Below are 24,712 nucleotides of genomic sequence, written 5' to 3' on the forward strand. Positions count from 1 at the left end.
AACGAGGCAGCGGACTCTTTGACCGTCAGGAAAAGCAGAAGGGAACAAAGTTGCGCTAAGACCGACCACCTGGCTGGAAGCCACATGTATTTTACAAAATGAGTACAAAGGTGGATTCGTGATAAAGGTCAAAGGTGGTCCCTGTAAAAATTGGTCCTCGTGTTCCCGCGGGCGGGAAGTGAGGTCAGACCCTGACCAGGAAGTGCAGTCCCAGCGAGGCGGGAATATGGAGCGTCTCCAGGCCCAGCGAGGACGGCGCGTACGGGAAGAGCAGCGGCAGCGTCTGCTTGGTGTCCACCAGCAGCTGGGAGGCCTCCTTGGCCGCGGCCCCCTCCTGAGCCTCGCCCGCTTCGCGCTCCTGGAGTTGTTTCTGCACGGACACGCTCGTTACACGCTCGCTCTGCAAAGTCTGACACGCTTGCGCTTTGAGCGAATGACCTGTATGTTCCTGATGAAGGAGACGGTGACGCGCTCTTCAAACTCGTTGAGTGGCGTGTACAAGTTGAGGATCTTGACTATCTGCGCGCGAGCACAAAGGCAGAGGAGCTCGTCATCAGTTGCCAGGGGGAGAGGCGAGTCTGTGTGTGTGTGTGTGCGTGTGTGTGTGTGTACGTACGTATGTGTGCATGTATGTATGTATGCATTTATGTATGCATGTGCGGCGGCGCCACCTGCTGGGAATTGAGAGCAGTGCAGAGCGAGCAGATGGCGTCGGCGTCCTGCGAGGTTTTCTTCTTGACTTGCAGCAGCTGAGCAACTTGAATGATGGGACTGAGCGTCTGCGCCGCCCCAGTCTGGTACAACTTGTTAGCGCGCAGCCATTCTTCCATCTGGCTCGTGTTGTACCTGCGCGCGAGCGTGCGCGCGCACGCACAGCACAGTCATTGACTGACCTTGCCTGACACATGCGGAGCAGCAGCAGCAGCAGCAGCAGCATCATCATCGTCATCCTCCTCCTCCTCACACACTCTTTCAGTCACCTGAGCTGCATGCCCGTGCTCCAGGAGCAGACGTCCTTGCGCAGCAGGATGTTGTTAAGCGTGACGGCGTTGACGCAGTGAAAGAGCTGGCGGACCACCTGGCCGGCGATCTCGGGGTCCAGGCCGTGCTCTCGCATGATGCCGTCAAAGAGGCTCAGCTGGCGGATGAGCGCCCGCAGCGTGTAGCCGCCAGACGGCGTGCCCTCGCCGCCGTCCTGGTCCACGCTGGACGAGCGGTTCCGATAGCCGGCGGGCTTGACCCCGGCCAGGCTGGGGATGCTCTCGCTCTCCAACATGGCCGACACTGACGAGACACGACGACGGCTTCGGTTGGACGGGCTCCGCGTTTGAAAGGAATACATCGGGTCGCAAAGAAAGCAAGCGCTGACCGATCATAGGCTGGATGGCGGCCTCGGCGATGCGTACGAGCTGCTGGTAGATCTGAATGGACAGGTCGCTGAGAACCTGCCGGTACTCGGTCAGGTCAAAGTTCTTCAGGCAGTGCTCGTTCTGCTTGGCCGTGTTCTGAACCACGAAGGCCTGCGCGGGCGGGAGGGAGGGAGGCAGGGAGGGAGGCGCACGTTCACAAGGCGGCGCCGTCGCCACCAGGAGAGGCTCGCCGTGGCTCACCTCGTCTCCGCTGTATTGCTTGAGGCAGTGCAGGAGGCGGCTGGTGTTGGCCAGCCAGAAGGACGTGGTCTCAAAGTCCTCGTTCCTCTGCGCACAGCCAGGGTAAGGCGTGGTGCTGGTCGGGCGGGGACGTAGGCGTGACGGGCTCTCACCTTGAGGACGCGCTTGACGGCGTTGATGGTAGCGGTGAGCAGAGACTCCACCTTGGCGTCGTCGTTAACGTAATCGGCGTGGCGGACGCACATGAAGAGGATGTACGCCGGGAGGCACGGCACCGTCCCAGACAACATACTCGGGCGCATGTCTGCAAAAGACCAACAGCGAGCGCCTTTCCTTTCTGCGCGTCATCTACTAACCCGGTGAATTTGGGCCGGAGTCCGACTTGCGCGACTCGGGCTCTCCTCCTCGCCTCGCCGCATGCTCTTGGAAAGCAAGATGCGTGGGGAGGAAGTGAGCTCTGACCTGTGACGAGCATCTGGATGAGCAGAGGTTCGTCTTCCCGGTCGTACTCCAGCATGCCCTCAAAGTCTTTCTCCTTGCGTTGAAGCGTCACGTGACGACCCAAGTCGGACTTGGCGCGACCGCCGCGACTCGCTGAGAAAAGGCGCCGCCGTGAGTGCAACGGCACCGGCCGGGTCACGTGACTCGCTCGCTCGCTCGCTTACCTTGCAGCTCCTGGACTTTCTTCATGTAGATCCTCAGCTGTTTCTTCAGCTTGCGCTCATTCTTCTCCAGTTTCTCCACTAGTTCCTTCAGGTCCTGCGCGTAAAACGTGACAACACGAGCCGTCAACGAGGACATGGCGGCGGCCAGTTATCAGCGGTCCTTTGATGGTGCTGACCAGGTTGTCGTCAGTGAGCCTTGTGATCTCCAGCTGCACGCTGTACTCCAGCAGGGCCTGAGGCGACAGGGATGTGGCATAGTTGAGTGCCTCCTGCTTCCTCTCCACGTCGCCCTTCAGCGTCTCCATCTCAGCCCGCAGCGCCTCCACCTCCTGGCCGTGCTGGCGCGCTTGAGACTGAAGCTCGTGCTCCATGAGCCTAGCGCACAAAAACAAGGAGGAGGAGGAGGAGGAGGAGGAGGAGGAGGAGGAGGAGGAGGAGGAGGAACGGCGACCCGTCGGATACCACGTCGGGGGAAGAGCCGGAGAGCGAGGCTTAGCGCCTGGAAACCTACTTGTTGGACTGGCACACCTGCCGGTAGAGCGTCAGAGCCTGGTCCCTGTCTGACGGCAGCGTCGCCACCGCGTCGACCCGCTCGCCGCTTTCCGTCTCCTGCGACACGACAGCGGCAGCCGATCACGCACAGTGGCCCTCAAAGCGCCCCAAGCCGCGCGCCATTCCATCTTTGTGACCCGCAAGGCTTTGGACTTACCAGCACCTGCTGCTGCTGGTGGTGCGTGGGCGGGGCAGCGCTGACAAGCTGCGTCTTAAGCATGACCACTTCTTCCTTGCGCGCGTCCAGCTCCTCGTTGGCCGCCTTCAGCTGACTCATCAGGACGTGGTAGCCGTCACGGGGCGCCTCTTGGCCCACGCTGCGACGCAGCTCCTCAAGGTGCTCCTTCAGCTGCCTGTTCTCCAGCTCCAGCTCCTCACGCTGCACGCCCGTCAGCAAACAGGGCCGTGACCATACGCGCGGAAAAGCTTCATGGACTCCAGGTTACCTTCAGGTTATTGTAGGCCAAGTCAGCAGCCGCCTCCTCCGTGAGACTCGCCGCCGCCGCGTCTACGCTGTCCTGCAAGCAGCATCCATCCGGTTGGGGCACAAGAGTGCCTTTGATTTTGAGGAGAGGAGGGCTAACCTTGTTTCTGGCCACCTCGTCCATTTTGTCCAGGCTGGCTTGCAGCCGCTTCCGCTCCTGTTCCAAGTCTCGCACACGCTTCTGCAGCTTGACGAAGATGCCGATGTCCATGGCCGCCTTGTCCGCGCCCACCTCCTGCGGGAACAACATGGCCACCATCCAGGTCAGGAAAGCGTGCGCGCACGCACGCACGCACGCAGGCACGCAAGTCTCCGAGACCTCCACCAGCTGCAGGACATCATCGGCATCTCCCGCCTCCGAGGTGGAGATGGACGTGTAGTTGGAGTCCGACTCCAGGCTGCTCTGATTGGACGAGCTTCTGTGGTGGCCCGGCTGGAACTGTGCAGAGTTCGGAGGTTAAAGGTGTCCTTTCTCCCACAGGAAGCGACAGAGCATCCAACCTTGGCCAGAGAAACTTCCTCCTTCAGGTTGTCGTATCTCTGTTCGAGTGCAGAATATTCCTTCAGGAGATTTTGGTAGCGACGTCGTTCGGCGTCCATCTCAGCGCGCAGCAAGGCGCTGCCCACGTCCTCTGCAAGCAATGCCGATGAGCGTCGGTTGCATGGCGAGGCGGGAGGGCCTCGCCTCGCCTCGCCTCGCCGTGCCCCGCCCCGCCTCGCAGCGCACCGCCCCGCCCCGCCCCGCGGCTGACCTTGAGCGCGGTTCGACTGCTGTTTGATCTTCTGGTTGAGTTCTTCCTTTTGGCTCTTGAGCAGCGCATTCTCCTCCTCCAGCTCAGCGACTCTCTGGCGGGAAAGACGCCGCGCCACACCCCGTCACGCTTCTGCTAGCGGGCGCGGAACGGCGGTGGGCGCTCTCACCCGGGTCAGCTCCAGCTTCTCAGTGCGGTGGCGCTCCTCCGTCTGGCTCTCGTGGGCCCGAGCCCCCTCCAGCTCCTTGCTCAGCGCCTCCAGCTCGGCCCGCAGCGTCGTGAGCTGAGCGGCGGCTGTGGCGCCGCCCTGCTGGCTGCGCGTCTGCTGCAGGTGCTGCAGCTGCTGCTGGACCCGGCTGAGCTCCGTGCCCAGGCTGGTGTTGGCGCGCAGGAGCTGCTCGTTCTGCTCGCGGTACTCCTTACCCTGCGCGAAGGCCACCGACATTGGCTGGGAAGGAGGAGCCATTTGGGCGGCGAGGCGCTACCTGCTCGTCCATCTTTATCTGCAGCTGCACGATCTTGTTCTCCATGCCGGCGTTGAGCTTGGTCAAGCGTCGGGCCACGGGCGCCTCCGTCTTGAGCGTCCGGAAGCGGCGCTGCGCTCGAGAGCGCCTGAAGGCGCACTGCAGCACCACAGCGGCCCGCCGCATGCGGCGGTAGCGGACCCTCTGCAGCCAGCCGCGGATGCACCTCTGGATGACCAGCGCCTTGTGGTGCAGCATGAACTGGCGACGAGCGCAGCGAGAGAACGTCACCGTGTGCGTGCGTGCGTGCGTGCGTGCGTGCGTGAGCGAGCGCTACCTCCTGGAAGATCCTACGCGTGAACATCCCCCGTGCAAAGGCCTGGATGGTGACGGTGGCCCGGCGCAGCTGCAGGAAGGCGCGGCGCTCTCTGGCCATGCGGTAGTTCTTCTGGCACACCACTGCGGCGCGCGTCAGCCGCAAGTATTCGGCGTACCTGGGGTCAGAGGTCACGCGACGGGCGCATTCTCAATAAATGGCTTTGGAAACACTGGCCGTGCACCCCTCGGTTTTGCGACGATGAAACGCAAACGTCCTTCCAAAAAAGAGAGAGCAGGTACGTGTGTGTGTGTGTGTGTGTGTGTGTGTGTGTGTGCGCGCGGAGTGACCTGCGCGCCAGGTAGCCTCGCCCGTAGCGCTGCAGCAAAATGGCGGATTTGCGGATCTTGCGGTAGCGCAGCCTCTGCAGCCAGCCTCGCACCGTCTTCTGAATGACCATGCAGGCGGCGCGGAACTTGTCGGCACGCAACTTCTCCAAGTAGGCCACCTGACCGGCCCGGAAGAAGATCTTGCTCTTCCCCAACTGAAACATGTCGCCTTCCTGGCCCATCCATCCATCCATCCATCCATCCATCCATCCATCCATCCATCCATCCATCCATCCATCCATCCATCCATCCACCCAATCCATCCATCCATCCATCCACCCACCCATCCATCCACCCATCCATCCATCCATCCCGCAGGCAAGCAATTAGCCCAAAGCGCTGGCACACTTTTGCCGCTTCTCACCTTGATGAGCGTGGCCAAGAGCGTCTGGCACACCGACTTCTTATCCGGGCACGACACGTCCGACTTGCGCATCAACACGCGGTACCTACTGAAGAAGTCGACGTAGGTCCACCTGCGCACGGAGCACACGCAAGCTTCATTTGCGATGGTGCCAGTTAAATCTGCCGGCCGAGCGATAAAAAACGACCATCGTCGACCGATCCATCTTCAAATGGATCATCGATCCGATGCGTTTTAAATCCTCGGTCAACAGAAAAGCGAACATATTGCAAATTGGCGCTTTCACCCTCTCGAGCGGAAATGGTGCTCCATCAAAGTGGACTGCTTGCTTTTTTACCAAAATGGTGGAAAAGAGAGCGGAAGGAGAAGGGCATGACCTGGACGGGTATCCGGCGGCGCTGATGCGGATGGTCTCCAGGACGCCGCACGCCCGCAGCTGCTGCACAGCTCGACCAGAGTCAAACCTGCAAACGCCTCGCGTTATGTTAGTTAGCTCAGATGGAAGGTGAGGAAGGCGAGGGCAGTTGTCGGGGCGGGGCAGGGCAAGGCAAGGCAAGCGGGGCGGGGCGGCACTCACGAGAAGGCCTGCTTGTCGTCGTTGGGTTTGATGCAGCGCACGTAGTGTGGCGTGGTGGCGTTGAGCGTCTCCATCAGAAGATGCAGAGAACTGCGGAACTGAACATGTACGTCAACACCGGGCTGGGCTGGGCCGGGCCGGGCCAGCTGGCATTGCTCACCTGCAGGCCCACGCTCTTCCTATGCTCTTTGTTGGGCGGTCTGGGCGTGGATTTTGCGGGCCGCACGTTGACCCTGGCCGATTTGGGGCCGCCGTCCTCGGTGGCAAACAGGTCGGCCACCAGCTGAAGCTGAGGACGCGTCGGGTGGTGACGTGACGGGCTCCTCTTTCTTTCGAGCCGTTTTTCCGGACCGGGAAGCTCACCTTGCTGGCCTTGAGGATGTTGATCTGCTCGTCGTAGACGGTGTCGCGGTTCTTCTCCAGGAAGCCGGCGCACTCGTACGCCACCTGGGGGTCAACAAGCTCAGACAGGCGCTCGCTCGCTCGCACGCACGCACGCACGCACGCACGCACTCTTTGGATGCTTTACAGCAGCACTATTCGCAAGTTTGCATGTGTGCACTGAAAAGTGAAAATGTTCACTCAAGTCGATCCAAATATCAAACGCAATAAGCCGTTCGCCTATCTCCACTCACCTGATCGGCAAAATGGACGATGACGAAAGCAGAGTTGGACATTCGAGGCTTCTGAAAGTGGGCGTTGGAGGAGTGCTGCTTGTACAGCTTCTGGGCCCAGTTCTGATCCGTTCCTTTGGGGACCTGCGAGGCCGCGGAGAGCGAGCGCGTCAGACGCGAGCCCATCCCGCGGGTTGGGACGAGAGGCCACAAAAAGCAAAAGTCTATTTTGTTGAATCATCACACGAGCAGAACGGTCGCAATATCGTGGCGAGAGGCCACAAAAAGCAAAAGTCTATTTTGTTGAATCATCACACGAGCAGAACGGTCACAATGTCGTGGCGTGCCAGAACCGGAGAACAATGTGAGGGGAAAATGACGAGGAAGAATGCCAACGAGCCCACTGACTTTGCACTCCTCGTCCAGAAGGTCAAGCACGCCCAGTCGGGCCTCAATCAAGTCGATGCACGGCTGGTTGTCGTGGAAATCGATCAGGGTCCACGGGATCTGCTCCTTCATGTACTCCTCCTGCTCCAACTTGAACACGTGCTGCGCACATACGACATCATCAGCAGCCGCCCGGCCCGGCCCGGCCCGGCCCGCCCCGGCGGCCCGGCCCATCTGGCGGCGCGCCTCACCGAGTTGAACTGCTGCTGCAGCTTCTCGTTAGCGTAGTTGATGCAGAACTGCTCGAAGCTGTTGACCTCGAAGGTTTCGAACCTGCGGGCGACAGCGTCGTCAGCCGGGAAGGGAAGGGACGGGGCGGGGCGGGGCGAGAGCCGGCCAGACATACCCGTAGATGTCGAGGACGCCGATGAAGGAGCGTCGCTCGGAGGACGCGCGCAGCGCCAGGTTGATGTGCGCCACAATCCAGTCAAAGACGCGGGCGTAGATGTGCTTGGCCAGGGCGTCGCGGGCGTTGGCCGCCCGCTCCGCCGACATGTTCTTCACGTAGGTCTCGCTGGCCGTGGCCAACTTCCTGTGGCACAGCCAGTGCTCCATTTGCGGGAGCTCCAGGCCCAGGAGCCGGCAGAAATGAGCCAGGTGCTCGTCGTCGCTCTGAAAGCACAACGGCCCGCCGTCACGTCGCCTGGCCATTTGCCGCCAGATGATGTGATGGCGGGGGGCTCTTGTGGTTTGCGCGCCTCTGCTCAAGCCAGGGGCCCGAGAAAAAAGAGGGAACACAAGCTCAGCCGTACGTGCCCGCCGCTTTGCCAGGGGTCGGCGAGGAAGCCGACCGGGACGCCGGGAAGAACCAAGGAAGCCGGGATGCAAGGAAGCCAGGAAGCAAGGAAGACAGAAAGTGAGGAAGCCAAGAAGCCGGGACGCGAGCTCGCACCGACACGTGGCAGGACTCGCCGTCCCTCTGGGCGCAGATCTGGACGTTGCCCAGATGCAAGATGGCCGCCAGCACCCTGAAGACGACGTTCTGGCTGGCGTCCTTGATACCTGCGGCGCACACATGCACGCGTGAAGGACCACGACGAGGCCGTCTGCCCCCTTTGCTGCAAAAGCAGCCACTTTCTTTTCTGAAAGGAGTTGTGGGGGGGTGCCGTGCCGTGCCGTGCCGTGCCGTGCTGTGCCGTGCCGTGCCGTGCCGTGCGCTCACCCAACAGTCGAAAGGCCCGCCGCGTCCTGTCCAGCTCGTCGGCGTCGTTCACGCCCTCGATGAAGATGTTCTCGCCCGCGGACGTGTAGGCAAAGTCCTCGGCGCTGGCTGGCAGTGGCAAAAGCACAGACGTTTGAACCTTCAAATTGAGTCGAGTCATTTGGTCCTGGATGAAGAGCACGGCGCCCCCTTTTTGTTTTGGGCAGGCAAAGTGGAGCACAGCCAAGCCGGGTCGACTCACCGAGGCCGAGGTCTCGCAGTTCCGGCAAAGAGGCGGAGGCGCACAGCTGGTAGAAGATGTGGTAATTGCGCTCATCTTCAGCCTGCAAGGAAAAGCAAAAAACAACCCAAAAAAAAAAAAAACGTCAGAGCGCACTTCCGGCCAGCTGCGCCGCTTGACAAAAGACAGCACGGCCGCCTGTCGGGCGGACCCACCTGAAAGACCACCCGCGACTTCTCCAGCAGGTACGTCCGCATGTTGGCGCCAATGATGTGGTAGCTGCGGTCGAAGCCGATCTCGATGTACTTGCCAAAGCGGCTGCTGTTGTCGTTCCTGGTGGTCTTGGCGTTGCCGATGGCCTGGTGCAAAGAAAGGAAGCGCGGGTTGAGCCGGGGACAGAAGCCGCCGCTTTCTTTCCGCTGGGCCCCCCCTCCAACCCCGAGGAGACTGAAAGGGGCTCATAGTGGACGAGCGGAGACCAGAGTGGACCGGACTGGACGGGCCTGGCCGACCTCCGTGGCGCCACGCCTGCACTGGTGAGACCTCCCGACACGGCGGCAGACTGGACGGATGCGGACTGACCTCCATGATGGGACTGGAGGCGAGGACTTTCTCTTCCACGTTGGTGTCGTTGGCAGATCCTCCCACAGTGGCAAAGAATCTCATGGCGTACTTAGCGGAGACGGTCTTGCCGGCTCCCGATTCGCCGCTCACGATGATGGACTGGTTCCTCTCATCCCTGGCGAGCGCAAGGCGGTGGGACGTGACGGCCCGCTGGCGCTACGTGACAACCCGCTGGCGCTACGTGACAACCCGCTGGCGCTACGTGACAACCCGCTGGCGCTACGTGACAACCCGCTGGCGCTACGTGATAACCCGCTGGCGCTACTGCCCGTCGCCGCGCCGGCACTACTGCCCGTCGCCGCACTGGCGCTACTGCCGCGCTGGCGCTACTGCCCGTCGCCGCGCTGGCGCTACTGGCGCTACTGCCCGTCGCCACGCTGGCGCTACTGCCCGTCGCCGCGCTGGCGCTACTATACGCCCGCCCGCCCGCCCTCCCTACCTGGCCATCTGCTTGTAGGCCTCCTCGGCCACGGCAAAGATGTGCGGGTCCATGTCGCCCATGTTGCGACCGCTGTAGGCGTTGATCACCTCCTCGCCGTAGATCTGCAGCTCTTCGTACGGGTTGATGGCCACCAGGACGATACCTGCGCTCGCACGAGAGATTTTCCGTCGCGCCCCCGCACCTTTTCAAGCGGGCCTCCTCGGCCGAGCCCTGGCCACTGACCGCAGTAGGTGTAGATGTGGTTGGACTCGAGGAATCGCACTCGGAGGTTGTGCAGCACGGCGGGCTCGTGAAGATAGCTGAGCGCCGTCAGGTCGTTCTCGCCCACCAGGATGTCGGGGTTGCGCAGGAACGGCATGGGGTTGCCGGCGGGGCCCAGCGGGTATTCCAGCGGCTGCGAGGGCAAAGGCCGTTCCCGGTCAGGACTTTGTCACCGGGGTGGGGTGGGGTGGGGTGGGGGAATCGCCCGCCCGCCCGCCCGCTCACCGTGCCATCCTCCAGGCAGAGATGGAGCACCGACTCTCCCTGCTTGAAGTCTCGGCTGATCTCCGCTGCCCGCCACACGGTCTCCGGGTCCGGGATCCATACTCGCGTGTACTGCATGGAGCACATGTGTGCACAGACATTGGTTACATTTCATTGTTGCTGACAACATGATGCTGAGAAGACTGTGTGTGTGTGTGTGTGTGTGTGTGTGTGTGTGTGTGTGTGTGTGTGTGTGTGTGTGTGTGTGTGTGTGTGTGTGTGTGTGTGTGTGTGCGTTCAAACCTTTTCATGGCAATGTTAGAAGAGCAACGCGAGCGTCACACTTGACAAAGGACCAAAGTCACCATCAAGAAACCACAGTGACAGCAAATGCATCTTCATTGTTGCTTACGCTCGGTCAGAATTGATAAGAAACCCGATCGCGATCAATCTCTGCGAGTGTTTCCGTCGACAACATTGCTGTCCATTGGCTATTTCTGATGATTGGTAAGGAGACGGTCCTAAAAACGGCTCACCCACCGCTGCAATTCCCTCACAATGTTGATGAGGTGATCATTTGGAAAGGTCGACGCTGGCAGACACGTTTATAGGAGCGAATAGGTTACTTCCAAAGTGTCAGTAGCGTTGCGACCCAAGACGGCAGGCAGGCGCTCGCTCGCTCCCTCCCTCCCACTCGCTCGCTCAAAGGCTAGAGTAACTCAAGTACTCTTACTTGAGTAGTTTGATGGAGTGCTCGCTCTCACTACTCAAGGCAGCGACTTCCTCAAAACCGAGCAGAGGTGGGAACTATGGCGTCATCTTTCGTCCCTGTTTGCGTCGCCCGCATCTCACGGCAGGTGGGCACTAGCCGCCGCCGCCGCCGCCGCCGCCGCCGCCGGTCTTTACCCAATCAACCTGGATCATCGCGAAGCTAGCTAGCGACCTCCCGAAGCAACGGGCTGACTGACTTGTGGAGTGTTCGCTCGCTGGCTCGCCTGCTCGCTCGACTGGCTCACCTTCGTGAAGAGCTCGTTGACGGACATGTTTCTTGTCGCTCCTCGACAACCGCCAAAGTCCACAGGCGCGTGCGCGGCGGCCAACCCGGAAGCCGCCGCTTCCCTTACGACAGGTGCATCGCGGCAGGTGCTTCCGCCATGGGCGGGCGGGCGGGCGGTTGGGCGACCTCCTTCCCTCCTTCTCTCCCTCCCTCCTTCTCTCCCTCCCTCCTTCTCTCCCTCCCTCCTTCTCTCCCTCCCTCCTTCTCTCCCTCCCTCCCCTACCAACTTTGCCTTTCTCTTCCAAAGAGAAGAGTCGACTTGAATTGACGTCAGCGTCAAAGTCCGTCCCGTCCCGTGTCGGAGTTTCTTTCGCGGACTGCACCGGGTTGACTTTGTTGACGTGCACGCGCATTGCTTAAAGCGGCAGTGCACGCCCGACCGCCATGCAGGTGCTCGACAGCCGTGCGTTGTGATTGGAGGCGTGCTGTGACGTCATCGCGGAGGTGGGCACAACAATGACTTTTTTTTTTTTTTTTTTTTTTTTTTTAGCTTCGAAGTCAACGTTTTCAATGTTTTAAATTCTTTTGGTTTGATGTCATTTTAATAACCCGGTCAAGCAACAAGTTTTATCCTGACTTTGGATAGAGTGATTGATTTTGTTTTTCTTTATCCATACTGTCCTCAACTAACCTTTCAAGTTTTCATTCATTTTCATTCTATATGCCGGTTTGTTTACCTTTTAAAACTGCTATCAAGTGACAAATTGTAACTCTCGTTTACTTTTGTTTTTTAAAAATATTAAGCTATTCTCAACCAGGCCTATTTTTCTTCTTTTAAAATCCCAATTTAAAAAATCAAGTTCCTTCAACAAATGAAAACATACATCATTAATTACGAGCGTATTTAAATCACTCAACCAACCTATTAACTTTTTATATATTTTTATAAATAATGTACATATTTTGCCAGCAACATTTGACCTAAGAGTCTGAGAGTTGGAATCATAACTTTTCCTTTATTCTTGACTGAACTTCAACTTGATTTTTATTTTTATCATATTTTTGTTGCCTTAACTGACAACTTTGACCTTGTTTATATATCTGCGTTGTTTTATCTCTTGGAAATGTTTTATTCGCTTACGTTTTGACCTTATTTGAATCACCTGAACGTTGTAGTATTTAATCCTAACTTTCCAATGTGTTTTTTTGTAATGGTTGTTCTCATTTGAAATCAACCTCAACTTAATTTTGTGACTTTTCATTTGAACATATTTGGACTATTTCTATTGACTTTGAAGCCATTTTTGAGCTGTTGTTAAGAAAGTCGTCGTGTGCTAGCTAATGTTGATCCCGTGTTTCAAATCGCTTCCAGCCATAAGGAATGAAACGAGCGCTTACCTTCTTGTAAGGGTTGTAATGTGCGCTCATGTTCCTTCCTTCATATGCGGTCTCGACGTTGGCGTGACGCGTCTCGCGTGTGGGAAGCCGATGGTAGGACGAAAGTCTTCCTCCCTGAACACTCCCTCCGCAGGTATGAGCTCATTCCAGCCGGCCGAGCCAGAACTCCAGCCGCCTGCCCGCCCGCGCTGCTTTTCCCCTCATGCTGAAGCCAAGCGTCTCATCAGCGCCACCGTGTGCTTGACATGTGCCCTGCGCAGGATCCACGCGCAATTGCACATCCGCGCTCACTCTCGCAGCGTCCAACTGATTTGGACTGTTCGGAAAGAGACGATAGCGGTTCACGCTTCAGGGACACCTTGGGTCGTCTTTCACGCTCTGTCCGTGCATTTGCCAGGCCAAAGGCGCCAAAGTCACTTTTGCGGTGAAATCGAAGAGGAAAAAAAATGGCAACGTATCGACAATGATTTGCAGACGCTTGCTCCTGCCCTGCGGGCTGGTTCGTATTGCGCGGGCAATTTTCAGTCGCAAGGACAGACCTGGGCCACGTGGCACATGGAGAGATTTTAATGACCGTTGGCTATTTTCATCCAGCGTGAGAAAAGCCCGCAAAGGACAAAGGCGAGCTCGAGCTTTTTCCTTAGTGCCAGGCTGAGTGGCCAGGACTCGCCAAAGCCTTGGGCCGCTGCTCCTGGGCGCCGGCCGCTTTCCGAAAGGGGTGCATGATGCCGTCGTTGGGCCGGGCCAGGACGCGGTCCTTCCTCTCCAGCTTCTCCTGCTCCATCTGCTCCAGATGCCGCTGCTCCCTGCGCTCCTCGTCCTCCCGCTCCCTCCTCTGGCACCGGAGCTGCTCCACCTGCGCCTGGAGCTCGGCCTGGTACGCCACGTAGGCCTGCCGCTGCCTGTGGGGGGGGGGGGGGGGGGGGAGGCGAGCGTCACTCAGGCCAGGGCCCGAGAGCGACGGAGCGCCGACGACGGCGGCACCTCTTGGACAGCTCCTCGTCGGCCTGCTTGGTGTCCCGCAGGGCGGCGTCCACCTCCACTCGCTCCTTGGCGATGTCGGCGCGCCGTTGAACTTCACGTTGCTCTACACGTGCAATCAACTCCAGCAAAGTGGAACGCCTCGACAACTTGCGTCTGGCGAGGAGAACCGGGCCACTTACGTTTCTGTGCGTTCTGCAGCTGGTGCGACTCGGCCACCTCGCGCATAAGCCGGTTCCTGGCGTCCTGCTGCAGGCGGTTCTGCCGCTCCCGTCTGTCCCACGTCTCTTTCATCTTCTCGCCCATCATTTGCTCCATCTCTTCCTCGTCCTTTTGGCGCGCCGCCATCTGGTCGGCCAAATACTGCCGAAAGCGCAGCTGCTCGTCCCTCAGGTCGGCCTGAGGCGGGGGGTGAACGCCCGAAAAAATGTGCTTCATCGGCGCACAAGCGTGCCAAGCGTGGAGTGTGCCAAGAAGTTCCGCCTTGTCAGCGGCCTACCCGCTTGTCGGCCGTGTCCCGCTGGGCCTGACTCTCGTCCTGGAGCGTCTGGCGCAGGATGTCCAAGTCCAGCTGGAGCTCGTCTTGCTGCTCCTTGGCCACACGCTCCATCTTGAGACGCAAGCTGTCGTCCAGCAGGCGGCGGCGGGCCGCCTGGCCCTGGTGTCGCAGGCCGCGCTCGCGCTGCGCCTGCTGCTGCAGAGCCTGGGTCTGCTCCTCCTGCAGGCAACAAGTCACATGCGCAGATTGTGGCCCCGACCACACGACGGCGGCGGCCACGTTTGCAGGACCTGCTGTCGCGCTTGCTCCTGCCTGTCGCGGCGCCGGCTCTGCCGCAGGCTCTCGGCGTCGTCCAGCTGCTGGCGCAGGAACTCCGTCTGCATCTGGTCGCAGCGCCGAGCCTGGGTGGCCTCGCGGCGCTCGCGCTCCTCCTTGGCGTGGGCGTCGGCTCGCCACAGCTGCTGGAACATGTCGTCTTCGCGCTGGCGGGCCAGGGCCAGCTCCCGCTGGCTGCGCAGCTGGGCGGCCCGCTCTTCGCAAACCTGCAAAAAGCGCCGCTTACTCTGCGCCTGGCGGAGTTCCTGGCACTGCTCCCTGAAGGCCCAAACGCAACGGAACGGGGTAAGGAGCGGGGCTTGGCACCAGCCAGCGACGGCCGTGCAGGCGGCTGACCTGAACTGCTGGTCCAGCTTTTGCGCCACCACTTGCCGGCGCTGCGCCTCTCTGGCGTCGTGCAGACTTTTGGCTCGCTCGCGCATCTGCGCTTGTCTCTCGGACGGCGTCTCCCTCGCCAGGCGGGCCGACAGCACCAGCTGGCGCTCCTCGTCCTCCAGAAGCTGCCGCAGCCTGAGGACGAGCAGGTGAGGCCGGGCCCATTCTGCCTGAATCCGCCCACGTCGGTGGTCACCTTTGCTGGCGCTGGTGCACGGCGCAGCGGTGCTGCATCATGACATCATCCACGTCCCTCCGGACGGAGTGGCCCGCGTTGCGAGCCTCGCTGGTCAGCAGCCAGCGATTGTTGACCCGGCACGCTTCGCGCTCGCGGGCGCATTCGCTGGCGCGCTGGCGCTCCTCTTCCTGCTTCTGGCGAAGCAGCATGGCGCGTCGGGCGGGAAGCATGCTGGCTCCTGCTGCAGAGTCGTCGTGGCCGTCTCCTCGTCGGCGGGCAAACACAACAAAGGCGCTCTTGGAAGGAGGCGGAAGCAGGGACCTTTGCGTCTGGCCGCCCTGCTTCTCAAACGTCAACAGAGAGTGTGAGCGAGCGAGCGAGCGAGCGGCTGCTTGATGCATTAGGTCCGAAGGAAAAAGCCGGGGAGATGATGCAACTCGGACAGCAGCACCGAGCAAATCTGGCCGGAACATCCCGTGAGCGAGCGCTTCAAGTTGGCCAGTCTCGCAAGAGAATGGCCGCCTGAGTCACAACTTTTCTTTTCAAGCATGCCTTGACAACACACACACACACACACACACACTCTTGGAAAATGGTCCCCTTTTGTGGGCGTTACCCTAGCGCGCTGTCTGTGGCAGTGAAATGTTGAGTGAAGGCTACGCAGCGCACTTGACGGACGGACAAGCTCTTTTGTGGCTTTCACACTTGTTGCTTAACGCTCGGTTGCCATTCATGCATTCGCGTTCGTTTTCACACGGCGAACGTCTTGGTTTTTGCTTCGGACGAGCTGCTGGGCAGTAGACTCACCTGGTCGTGCTGCGTGTGCGGCTGCGGGTGCGGGTGCGGGTGGCCTGGCCGGCCTTAGTTCCTTTTGGCTCGGCCGCGCCGCCATGGTGACGAGTAAACGGAAGCGATGACGTCACCTGCGAACCCAAAGACATTCGCCGGCTTCGCGTCGAGAGCACGTGACGAGGGCCACGTCGCTAACTCATTTGCGTGCGGAGCGGTCGCTGTCCGGCGGGCCGACTGGGCGTCGACGTTAGATGTCGAGAATCGTTGTCATCTCGAGTGCTTTCTGTAATTTCAGGCTGAGTGAAGAAAGTTGACTTGCCAAACCTAGCTGTCTGGGCAAAAAAAGCAGAGTGAAAGCAACAAAGGCAAAAGAGGAAACAAGACTAACAAAAATGGACGTGGAGCCACTCGGCAAAGGACAAAAGCAAAGAGATGAACTCAAACGAGGGCACATTTTCCAGGTTTGTCACCGCAAAGTGGAGCAGGCAAACGCATGTGGCCGCAACGTTCCTTGCCCTCCATCAAATGTCATCACTGAAAGCCTGAACTTCCTTTCAGTTCACTTGTTTCTTTGAAGCCAAGCCAAGTTGATTTATATAGCCCTACATGGCAAACAAGACTGAAAGGGCTTGTTGACTTGTGCAAAAAATGGACATTCATTCTCAACATCCCCTGATCTTAAAGTCCCACATTTAGGCGTTTTCACTCGTTAGTTGCTTTTTGCGTGTGTTCAATTGGAATCATTTTGCTGACGAAAATAACCTGGATTGAGAAAGTCGAGCTTGTCGCGCCATTATCCGTTTGACAAAAAGAGCAAGGCGAGATGTTTGTGCAAGTGTTTGTGTTGCCAAGAAGGCAAATGCTTTGTGCAAAACAAACCAATAGACCTGAAATGATTTGGGCTGAGTTTATTTGACGGAAGCCGAGGCAAAATCATTACAAAAGGAACCGTTTGAGCCCACCCAGACTGACTCCAATTAAGGCCGCCGCCGCCGTCCCCGTCATTTTCTGGCAGCCTTGGTCACCGTCCTTGTTGCGGCGGCCTCCCTCCCTCCCTCCCTCCCTCGCCCTCATCTTGAACATGTGACTTGGCGGGGCTCCTCGCCTATGACATGGTCGCTTTGCCTGGCCAGCCTCATCTTTGCCATCCTGCTCATTTCCTCGCGGCCGTGATGGTCTCCTCCGCCGCATCCGCCGCCCTCATACGACCGGGGAGCAGGCGCTGAAGCCGGACTCCCGGTTGTTCCAGGTGTCGCTACTGGAGTCGGCGATTGGAAGGAGACTCTCGTAGGATGGACCTTGTCGGAGCTGCGGTGGCTGTGCTTCTTGGGACCTCCGCCATGACCGTAAGCCCTAACGCTTCTGCGGTGGGCAGAGCCCTTGAGACCTCTGTGTTGACCTCTGAGGCGGCCAGCGCGCTTATGACCCCAGCGGTGGCCCTGGCCCTTGTGAGCCCTGCGGTGGCCCTTGTGAGCCCTGCGGTGGCCCTTGCGACCCCAGCGGTGGCCCTTGCGACCCCAGCGGTGGCCCTTGTGACCCCTGCGGTGGCCTTTGCGCTGGTGGTTGTAGCCGCCGTACATTTTCTTCAGATAGGAAGCGATCGGAGATGGGGGCGCAGGAGCTACTCTCTCCAGAGGGGATTTTGAGGACCAGGGAGCAAGGGTTGGCGTCCAACTGCCGATTGTTGCACGACTCGAGACCGGAGAAGTGGGCAGAAACGGAAAGGGAGCCCCTCCTGTGCGGTGGCCCTTGTGAATGCGATGGAGGCCCTTGTGAATGCGATGGAGGCCCTTGTGGCCGTAGTGGTGGCGGCTCTGGCCCTTGTGACCCTCATATACTAGCTTTGGATAAGTAGTGGTCCGATATGGTGACAGAGCACCTGCTCTTTCAGGCGGGGCTTTTGTGGACCAGGGACCCAGTGTCGGAGTCAAATTGCTGGCGGTTCCATGAATTGAGCCTGGAGAAGTTGTCAGCAATGGAGAGGGAGGGGCGTAGCCCTTGATTCTTCTAATTGTTGCCGTGATTGGTGAAGCTGTCCCAGGTACCGCCATCACTGGAAAGGCACTTGACAGAGTTTGAGAGGAAAAGGTGGTTCCTGAAGAAGACCATGTCGACTTGCTTGTTCGGGATGAATCCAGACTTGTTGCTGTGACACTTGATGCAGTCACTGTCCACGTGGTCCCAGCTCTTGCAGTCACTTGAGAACTTCCGACGGTTACTGGAGAAGCGGTCATTGGGGTTCGGAACAGAGTTCTCGGTACTGAGGTTGGCACGGCCGAAATGGCAACGACTGAAGCAGAAGGAGCGGTCCTTTCGGATGTTTCCGTCACTGCGGAAGTAGACATTGGCGCCGCTGGAGAGGGAAACGTCTTTCTCGGACGCGACAGGATTACGGTCGGAGTCGGAGCGACCGTCGCTCCGTGTGCCGCCGCAGTCTCTGGAGACGTTGACCCAGATGTTGCAGTCACGTGAGAGGTTGTCTCTGCTGTTTGCTCGGCAATTCTTCTTGCTGAAGCGGAGGTTGGAGAGAGGACTGCAGTGCTTTGTATACCTATGCTCGGCCCAGGTGTCACGCTTGCAGTCCCCGGAGAAGTCGCTGTGAGAAGCCGGGAGGTCGCAGTTGTCGTCGTCGTCGTCGCTGCTGCCAAAGCGGCGCTTTTCGACAATACGGCGGCGGTCGGCGCCGGACCGTTGCTTGAATTTGTGCCGGGCCGAGACATTGCGCTCTGTGAGGTTGCGGTCGTCGTTGCCAAAGTGGCGCGTTTCGACAATATGGCGGTGGTCGGACTATCGCTTGAATTTGTGCTCGGCCGAGACTTTGCGCTCTGTGAGGTGGCTGTGTCTCTTGTAAGACCAGGACTTGTTGGAGAGCCTGAAGTGGTGGCCCGGGTGATTGTGGTTGGCGATTTCATGGGCAGTGCAGCAGCGGTCCCAGGAGTAAATGCACTTGCGACCATGGGGCTTGTGGCCGGAGACATTAGAGTAACGGCTGCCGAGGTCGTTGTGACGGCGGCCGCTGCGGTCGGAAGCGGCACAGAGGCCACTGGAGTTGTGGGTACAGGACGTGATGAGGTAGCAGAGCTACTTGTTAGCATTGTATTTGGAGCAAGAGCAGCCTTCGTGGGAGGCACACAGGGGCTTGTTGTGGCCAAAGCAGAGGTTCTTTGGACCCATACGGGAGAACTTGTGGCTGATGCGCTTTGTGTGAGGCCAGCAATGGTTGCAGGGTGAAGAGGTGCGCCTAGAGAAACAAATGCCATTGAGGGTACAACAGTCCACAGCATCGGGAAAGAGGCGCTCGCGGGCATGGTCGTTGCGCTCGGAGTAGGAACGACCGCCGGAGCTGTAGGAAGTCTACTTGAAGCACCTTCAGTTGTGCTTCCAGCAGTAGACATCCGTCCGAGCGAAGGATTTGTAGTTTGAGCGATGGGCGTTGGTGGAGTTGCGGGCGCATCAGTAGATGTTGCTGTAGAAGTTGTTGCGGTTGCAGCAAGAGTTCGCATGGCGTCGTGGGAAACGGCTGCAGCAACGGTGGTTCCGGGGCTTGTGCTTGGACAGATAGTAAAAGTGTCTGGTGGAGCTGCGGATCCAGCAGTGGGGCTCGAACTTGCGCTACAAGACAGGCGCGTGGACGTTTCAGCAGAGCTCGGAGTTGGTGAAGGCCTTGAGAGGGCTGGGGGTGGAGCACAAGTTGTCACCGTGGCCAGAGACGCCGCAGTGGTCAAAGAGGCAGGCGTCGAGACAATAGAAGTCGAGGTCCCGGCCGAGGCGGTTGTCGGCACACTAACAGAGGAGCTCGGTGTGGCTTGTGAAGCGGCCATGGCGCTGGCGGCGGAATCCAAAATTCTCATCGTCCTTGTCGGAAGTGAACTTGAAGCCACTGCAGTTGTCATAACAGAGGCGGTTGTGGCGGTCGTAGAGGCACTTGGAATTGCGGCTACAAGAGATGAGCTTGTGGTGCTTGGAGCAATACCCGCCGTCATTGTGCTTGGGAGTGTCCTCGTGGCCGCCGCTGCCGCCGCCGCTGTGCAGGTGGAAGTAGGTGGAAGACTTTTGCTTGGAGAAATGGCAGCGGTCCACGGAGAAGCCACCGTTACAGTGGATGTGGTAGGAACTGAGGTTTTGCTGAGCAGTGTGGGAGGAGCTGCGCTCGGAGCAGAAAAGGATAGGCTTTGTGGGAGGGTGCTGCTGCTTGAGGCTCCGCCACCTGCGCTTGGAAACACCGAAGTCGTGGCTCGTACACTTGCGGGTGCAACGGCGCTCGGAGCAGAAAAGGATAGGCTTTGTGGGAGGGCGCTGCTGCTTGAGGCTCCGCCACCTGCGCTTGGAAACACCGAAGTCGTGGCTCGTACACTTGCGGGTGCAACGGCGCTCGGAGGAGAAAAGGATAGGCTTTGTGGGAGGGCGCTGCTGCTTGAGGCTCCGCCACCTGCGCTTGGAAACACCGAAGTCGTGGCTCGTACACTTGCGGGTACAACAGCAGGTGAGATCATAGAAGAGGTGCTTGGGGCTATTGCAGTTGCGCTTGGAGCAGGAATGGTGAGCAGAGAAGGTCCACTTGAAGTTGGGCTTCCAGCAGAAGTTGCGATCAAAGGAGCCAAGGTTGGAGCAACAGCGGCGACGGTAGATGCGGCCGGCACCTCAGCAGTCACGGCCAGTGACGTCCTTCTCACAGTAGCGGGCATCCCCGTGGCTATAGCTGAGGTCGTGGCCATAGCATAGGTGCTTTTGTACATGGTCGATGTGGTCGGAGGAAGAATCGGCACTGTGCTTGGAGCCGGCGTTTCAACCACGGGACTCGGGCTTTGAGTCATAGATAGACCATTTGCCTTTGCACCCGAGGTAGCCGTGTCCATTCGAGGACTTGTGATCGTGCTGGAATCCGCTGTCGAGGCCCAGGCGCTCCGTGATGGGCCCGAGGTGCTCGTGGGTCGCCGACTCGTGCTCAGAGCGGCCGTGCCGCTTATCGTGCTCGCTACTGCGGAAGCGGCGGGCGATGCAAAGGTCGCCACCCGCTCAGGAGAGGTCATCGAGAGAATAGAGGCGGGTATGGACGGAGAGATAGCAGCTGCCGGTGGTACAGCGGTGGACGTTGCCTTAGAGGTCCTCGTAATCGTGGGAGGAAGAACCGCGGTCGCGCGCCATGTGCTTTGCCAAGGCGCCCAGGCGCTTGCGGCTACGGGACTCGTTTCGGGAGCGGAAGCTGTCGTCGCGGTAACGGAAGAGCCCGGGCTCGGAGGCATTGTCGGCGCGGTAGGAAGACGAGGAGGAGCGGCCGTGACGGAAGGTGACTTTGTTGTCCGCACGCTATTTCTTTTCAAAGGTGTAGCCGTGAAAAAAGCAGGCGGCGTTCCAGCAGATAACGTGGTGCGTGGAGTGCTGATGGCGGCGGCGGCGGCGGCGGCAGGGATCGCGAGAGAAGAAGGGACTATTGTGCAGCTCGGTGTGCTTTGGGGTCCACTAAGAGGAAGAGGAGGATCGCTTGTTGAAGGCATGACCAATTCAGGAAAGCTCCATCTGGATCTTAAAGGAGTTGGGCTGCTTTTCGCTCCAGTGGCGGCAGGAGATCGAGTGCTTGCAGGCATTGTACTTGTAGTTGAGGCAGCAGCAGCAGTTGTGCTTTTAACGAGGGGCCACGTCAAATTAGAGCTACTCGGACTTGTCCTTTTGGTAGGAGATGACGCGAGTGGAAGAGGAGGGCTGCTCGTCGGTGGAGCCCCCCATCCCGTCGGAGGTACTGGAATTCCCCATGTGCTTTTAGAAGGCCTCGTGGCGAAGGCAACATTTGAGGCTCCCAAAATGGACGTGCTTGCGGGCAAATGAGCACAACTGTTCATCGCAATAGGAGACACGCCTGTTGTAGACGTCGGCGGTACCGCAGTGGACATCGGTGTGGCCGGGGTGGGAGGACTTCTGCTTGCGGAGGAACTTGACGGAGACTGCCACGGGGCCAAGGTGGTTGCGGGTACGGCAATTACGCTCGGAGAGAGCCTAGTTGCGGGCCGTGGAGAAGCGGCTGTGGCGGTAGATGAGGACGTTGCCATTTGGCCAGAACGCACCATCGTGGTGGCTTCAGCAGTCGCTGCTCCAATAGCCGAGGTTGTTGCGGGGAAGTGTCGTCCCGCTAAAGCCAGAGTTGCCACAGCGCTTGTCGCAGAGGCTGCGGCACTCGCCTTTTCGCTCGGAGACCCGGCGCCGGTGGCTAACGCGCTCATGCTGTCGCCAGGAGTGCTCATCCGGGCGGCTGCGGCTGGCGACACCGCAGTCATGGTGGTCGTCGAAGACACGAGAGAGAGATACGAGAGAGCGGGAGGATTTGTGGCTCGTGCAGCGGAGATGGCTTTGACCAATGCTGCGGCTCCAGACCAGGAGGATGTCGCTATCAAAGAGGCCGAGCTGGTCACGGCTACGGGACGACCGTGTGCGGTCGGAGGGATTGGCAGCGAGGCAGGTGGAGCTCTGAATGCAGCAGGAGATTTTGAAATGCCAACAGGAGATGTAGTAGTCCAGCCACTTCTGATTAGCGGAGACGTGCTCTTTGCGGTAGGAGCAGCGCGCTGCGCTGGCGTAGCTCCAGGACCAGTTTGCGGAGCCGTCGGGTCCCAACATGGTTCGGTGGTGGCTTCACGCGGCGGCGCCGGCAGCGACGACGACGCAAGAGTGTCCGTGAAACTTGCACAGGCGGGAGATGGAGAAGGCGGTGAAGCGGTTGCGCCGCAGGCTCCTGAAGTTGTGGCGCCAACTGAAGGCGGTGGCGCGAGACCGCCATTCGTGTCCTCATTAAAGGGACCCCGGGGAATTTCATCATAACCCCACAATTCAAAGATGGGGGAGCCCTCCTCGTAAGACGCCGGCGGTGGAGCGCTGGCCTTGCGCTGCCGTCGATAGTCGGAGTCCACGTCATCCTGCGCGGGTCTCGCCCGAGCCTCGTGCGCTCTTTGAGCGTCTGCCAGCCCGGCGCCGGACGTTTCCCCCAGAGAGGCAAAAGACATTTCTGCCGTCAAATTCTGTCGGGGGGGGGGGGGGGGGGAGAGAGAGAGAGAGACAGAGAGAGAGAGAGAGAGAGACAAAAGCCAATCAAGGTGACGACGGCACGGCGTCCGTGGCTGCGCCTGCCTTGTCGGAGGCTTCCTTTACCATCTTGGCTGTAGCGGAGATGAGCACAGACGCGGAACCCGCAGAAGGACGGATTCCAGCTCCGTCATCCACACCTTGGACCCTGAGCACTTTGGAGCCCAGAGGCGGCCGGACCAGGATTCGCGTGGCTTCGCAGAGGATCAAAGGGGGCGGCGGACGAGGGGCAGTGGACGGATCTTCGCAGGAAGCCAGTGCCACCACGTTGGCCTGCAGCAGAGCATCAAAATAAAACACCTCCAGCTGGTGGAAGCGTCTTCCGTTGGACACCTGCGCCAGGAAAGACGTCTGGTCACAAGGGCTGCGCTTTGCCACCGCTCGCAGTCAACCAAACAGTCGCTAACACGTGGCAAGCGAGCCAATATATTGGCAGCGGGAAGCCGATGAGGCGGGAGCGGCGGCCCGAGCGGCGGCCCGAGCGGCGGCCCGAGCGGCGGCCCGAGCGGCGGCCCGAGCGGCGGCCCGAGCGGCGGCCCGAGCGGCGGCCCGAGCGGCGGCCCGAGCGGCGGCCCGAGCGGCGGCCCGAGCGGCGGCCCGAGCGGCGGCCCGGTGTCACGTTTACCGGAAATGTCCTTCTTTGCTCGGAATGTTTTCTTAATCAGCTGTGCAAAATGACGCTGGTGTTAACCAAAGCGATCAAGAAAAGAGGGCTGCCACAGAAATGTAAAACACTTGGAAGTGAGTGACAGGCTGCTTCTTTGGATGAAGAAGGGGAGGGGGGCACTGGGGGATGCTCGGGCTCCAAGCAACGTGCTTTGAAAAGGACGCAGCAAGTGCTTTGGCTACAAGAGTGGGCGGGGGCCTTTGCTCGAAAACGCTCATGTAACAAAATAAACAAAGTAAACAAAATAAGCTGACAACATTGGAGCGACCGACGGGAGGGAGGGAGTTTGTGAGGGAGGGAGGGAGTTAGTGAGCGTGATGCGCGGGTGCGCGCGCCTACCGCCAGCTGCAGGTGCGCGCTACCGTAGGGCAGCGTGAGCAGCAGCACCGAACCGAACCTCCGAACCGAAGCAGCAGAGTCGTCGGGCAGCCCCAGCAGCCGAATCCCGCCTGCACACATGCACGCAAGCGCCACAAGCTGCCTGACACGCAGAGCAGACAGAAAAGAAAAAGAAAAGAAAAAGGCAAACCGGAAGCCGCTCACCTGCCAATCGTGCTTCGGAGTGTCTGGCGAGAGACAAACGGACCCAAAGCCTGTCGTCGCTGCAGCACAACTGCGGCCGGGCAAGGTCCAAAGAGTCGTCACGTCCTGAAGCCGCGCGAGAGCGCACACCATCACCACCACCACCACCACCGCCACAACAACACTCGCATCGGACCTTTTGCGCTTTGGCTGCGTTCGTTGGTGTGGGTGGGAGCGGGGGCGGTTCTTACCTGCCATGAATTTCCACACGGGGACCGGGAAGAACACGGCAGGATCGCGTGGCCTCCGACGCGCGTACCCGCCGGTCCCGTCCGCTGTGCCGAGGCGGACTAGAGTCACCGCGGTGACGCAAAGCCAGGCCTCAAGCCACCCAGAAGGTCCCGACATGGTCCGGTCCGTCCGTCCGTCCGGTCGGGTGGAATCCGGTCTGTTTAGTTCGATTCGGTGGTTCGGCTTGAGGGTTGCTGCTGGGCTCTGCAAAGAAGACTAGGCTAGCCGCACTCGGCCCGTTTGAAACAGAGCACGTTGGTGCTGATTGGATAATTGGAAGCAGAAGTGGGTGGGGACCAATTAGGCCCCGGTCCTCCCACGTACGTTCCAATATCCTCAGTGGCCACTTCATAGGGTACAGGTCATCGTGCCACGCAGAGCCCTCCCGCTTTGTCTCATAGACGAGAACTCGTTTGTGTTTTTTCTTCATCTTTTTTTACATGGACAAGAACATGAAA

At 59.5% G+C, this 24,712-nt stretch overlaps 3 protein-coding genes across 5 annotated transcripts; all 3 read right to left on the reverse strand.

Moving 5' to 3' along the window:
* Nucleotides 1–50: 50 nt before the first annotated feature.
* On the reverse strand, nt 51–12,711 carry myo5b (myosin VB). Of its 2 annotated transcripts, none has more exons than XM_088392066.1 (39): nt 12,543–12,711; nt 10,169–10,279; nt 9,905–10,076; nt 9,680–9,824; nt 9,199–9,355; nt 8,832–8,975; nt 8,638–8,719; nt 8,397–8,504; nt 8,127–8,236; nt 7,581–7,846; nt 7,426–7,507; nt 7,196–7,336; nt 6,809–6,931; nt 6,537–6,620; nt 6,334–6,462; nt 6,174–6,271; nt 5,974–6,060; nt 5,597–5,708; nt 5,194–5,405; nt 4,865–5,021; nt 4,549–4,788; nt 4,233–4,487; nt 4,064–4,157; nt 3,813–3,943; nt 3,631–3,750; nt 3,412–3,546; nt 3,274–3,345; nt 2,985–3,206; nt 2,787–2,884; nt 2,452–2,650; nt 2,276–2,369; nt 2,073–2,204; nt 1,763–1,914; nt 1,611–1,697; nt 1,370–1,520; nt 981–1,284; nt 672–846; nt 439–519; nt 51–370 (listed from the first exon to the last, which is right to left on the reverse strand). In XM_088392066.1, the coding sequence occupies exons 1-39, from the start codon at nt 12,570–12,572 to the stop codon at nt 185–187; spliced, it is 5,478 nt and encodes a 1,825-aa protein (XP_088248192.1). In that variant the 5' UTR covers nt 12,573–12,711; the 3' UTR covers nt 51–184. The 2 variants fall into 2 exon arrangements, with proteins under 2 accessions (XP_088248192.1, XP_088248193.1); XM_088392067.1 differs by lacking the exon at nt 12,543–12,711 and adding an exon at nt 11,164–11,334.
* A 375-nt stretch (nt 12,712–13,086) lies between these two features.
* Nucleotides 13,087–16,227, reverse strand: cfap53 (cilia and flagella associated protein 53). Of its 2 annotated transcripts, none has more exons than XM_088392091.1 (8): nt 15,719–16,227; nt 14,930–15,249; nt 14,695–14,868; nt 14,313–14,616; nt 14,023–14,241; nt 13,706–13,922; nt 13,527–13,629; nt 13,087–13,444 (listed from the first exon to the last, which is right to left on the reverse strand). In XM_088392091.1, the coding sequence occupies exons 2-8, from the start codon at nt 15,139–15,141 to the stop codon at nt 13,183–13,185; spliced, it is 1,491 nt and encodes a 496-aa protein (XP_088248217.1). In that variant the 5' UTR covers nt 15,142–15,249; nt 15,719–16,227; the 3' UTR covers nt 13,087–13,182. The 2 variants fall into 2 exon arrangements, with proteins under 2 accessions (XP_088248217.1, XP_088248216.1); XM_088392090.1 differs by having other exon boundaries at nt 14,930–15,252; nt 15,719–16,226.
* Nucleotides 16,228–16,596: 369 nt separating this feature from the next.
* LOC148389179 (uncharacterized) lies at nt 16,597–24,506 on the reverse strand. The gene is made up of 5 exons (XM_088392064.1): nt 24,215–24,506; nt 23,985–24,089; nt 23,781–23,890; nt 22,841–23,107; nt 16,597–22,710 (listed from the first exon to the last, which is right to left on the reverse strand). The coding sequence occupies exons 1-5, from the start codon at nt 24,369–24,371 to the stop codon at nt 16,774–16,776; spliced, it is 6,576 nt and encodes a 2,191-aa protein (XP_088248190.1). The 5' UTR covers nt 24,372–24,506; the 3' UTR covers nt 16,597–16,773.
* Nucleotides 24,507–24,712: the final 206 nt, after the last annotated feature.

This window comes from Syngnathus floridae, chromosome 12 (assembly GCF_059516105.1).
Source record: "Syngnathus floridae isolate MCC-2025c chromosome 12, RoL_Sflo_1.0, whole genome shotgun sequence".
NCBI lineage: Eukaryota > Metazoa > Chordata > Actinopteri > Syngnathiformes > Syngnathidae > Syngnathus > Syngnathus floridae.

Coding starts and splice junctions, on each gene's coding strand:
- cfap53 (XM_088392091.1), bottom strand. CDS start 15,141: ATGCTTCCCGCCCGACGCGCCATGCTGCTTCGCCAGAAGCAGGAAGAG. Junction 14,617..14,694: donor AAGCTGGACCAGCAGTTCAG/GTCAGCCGCCTG, acceptor TTGGGCCTTCAG/GGAGCAGTGCCAGGAACTCC. Junction 13,445..13,526: donor GACGAGGAGCTGTCCAAGAG/GTGCCGCCGTCG, acceptor CCCCCCCCACAG/GCAGCGGCAGGCCTACGTGG.
- myo5b (XM_088392066.1), bottom strand. CDS start 12,572: ATGAGCGCACATTACAACCCTTACAAGAAG. Junction 10,280..12,542: donor ATTACAACCCTTACAAGAAG/GTAAGCGCTCGT, acceptor TGCTCCATGCAG/TACACGCGAGTATGGATCCC. Junction 1,915..2,072: donor CATCCAGATGCTCGTCACAG/GTCAGAGCTCAC, acceptor GGTCTTTTGCAG/ACATGCGCCCGAGTATGTTG.
- LOC148389179 (XM_088392064.1), bottom strand. CDS start 24,371: ATGTCGGGACCTTCTGGGTGGCTTGAGGCCTGGCTTTGCGTCACCGCG. Junction 23,891..23,984: donor CTCCGAAGCACGATTGGCAG/GTGAGCGGCTTC, acceptor GCATGTGTGCAG/GCGGGATTCGGCTGCTGGGG. Junction 23,108..23,780: donor GCGCGCACCTGCAGCTGGCG/GTAGGCGCGCGC, acceptor TTCCTGGCGCAG/GTGTCCAACGGAAGACGCTT.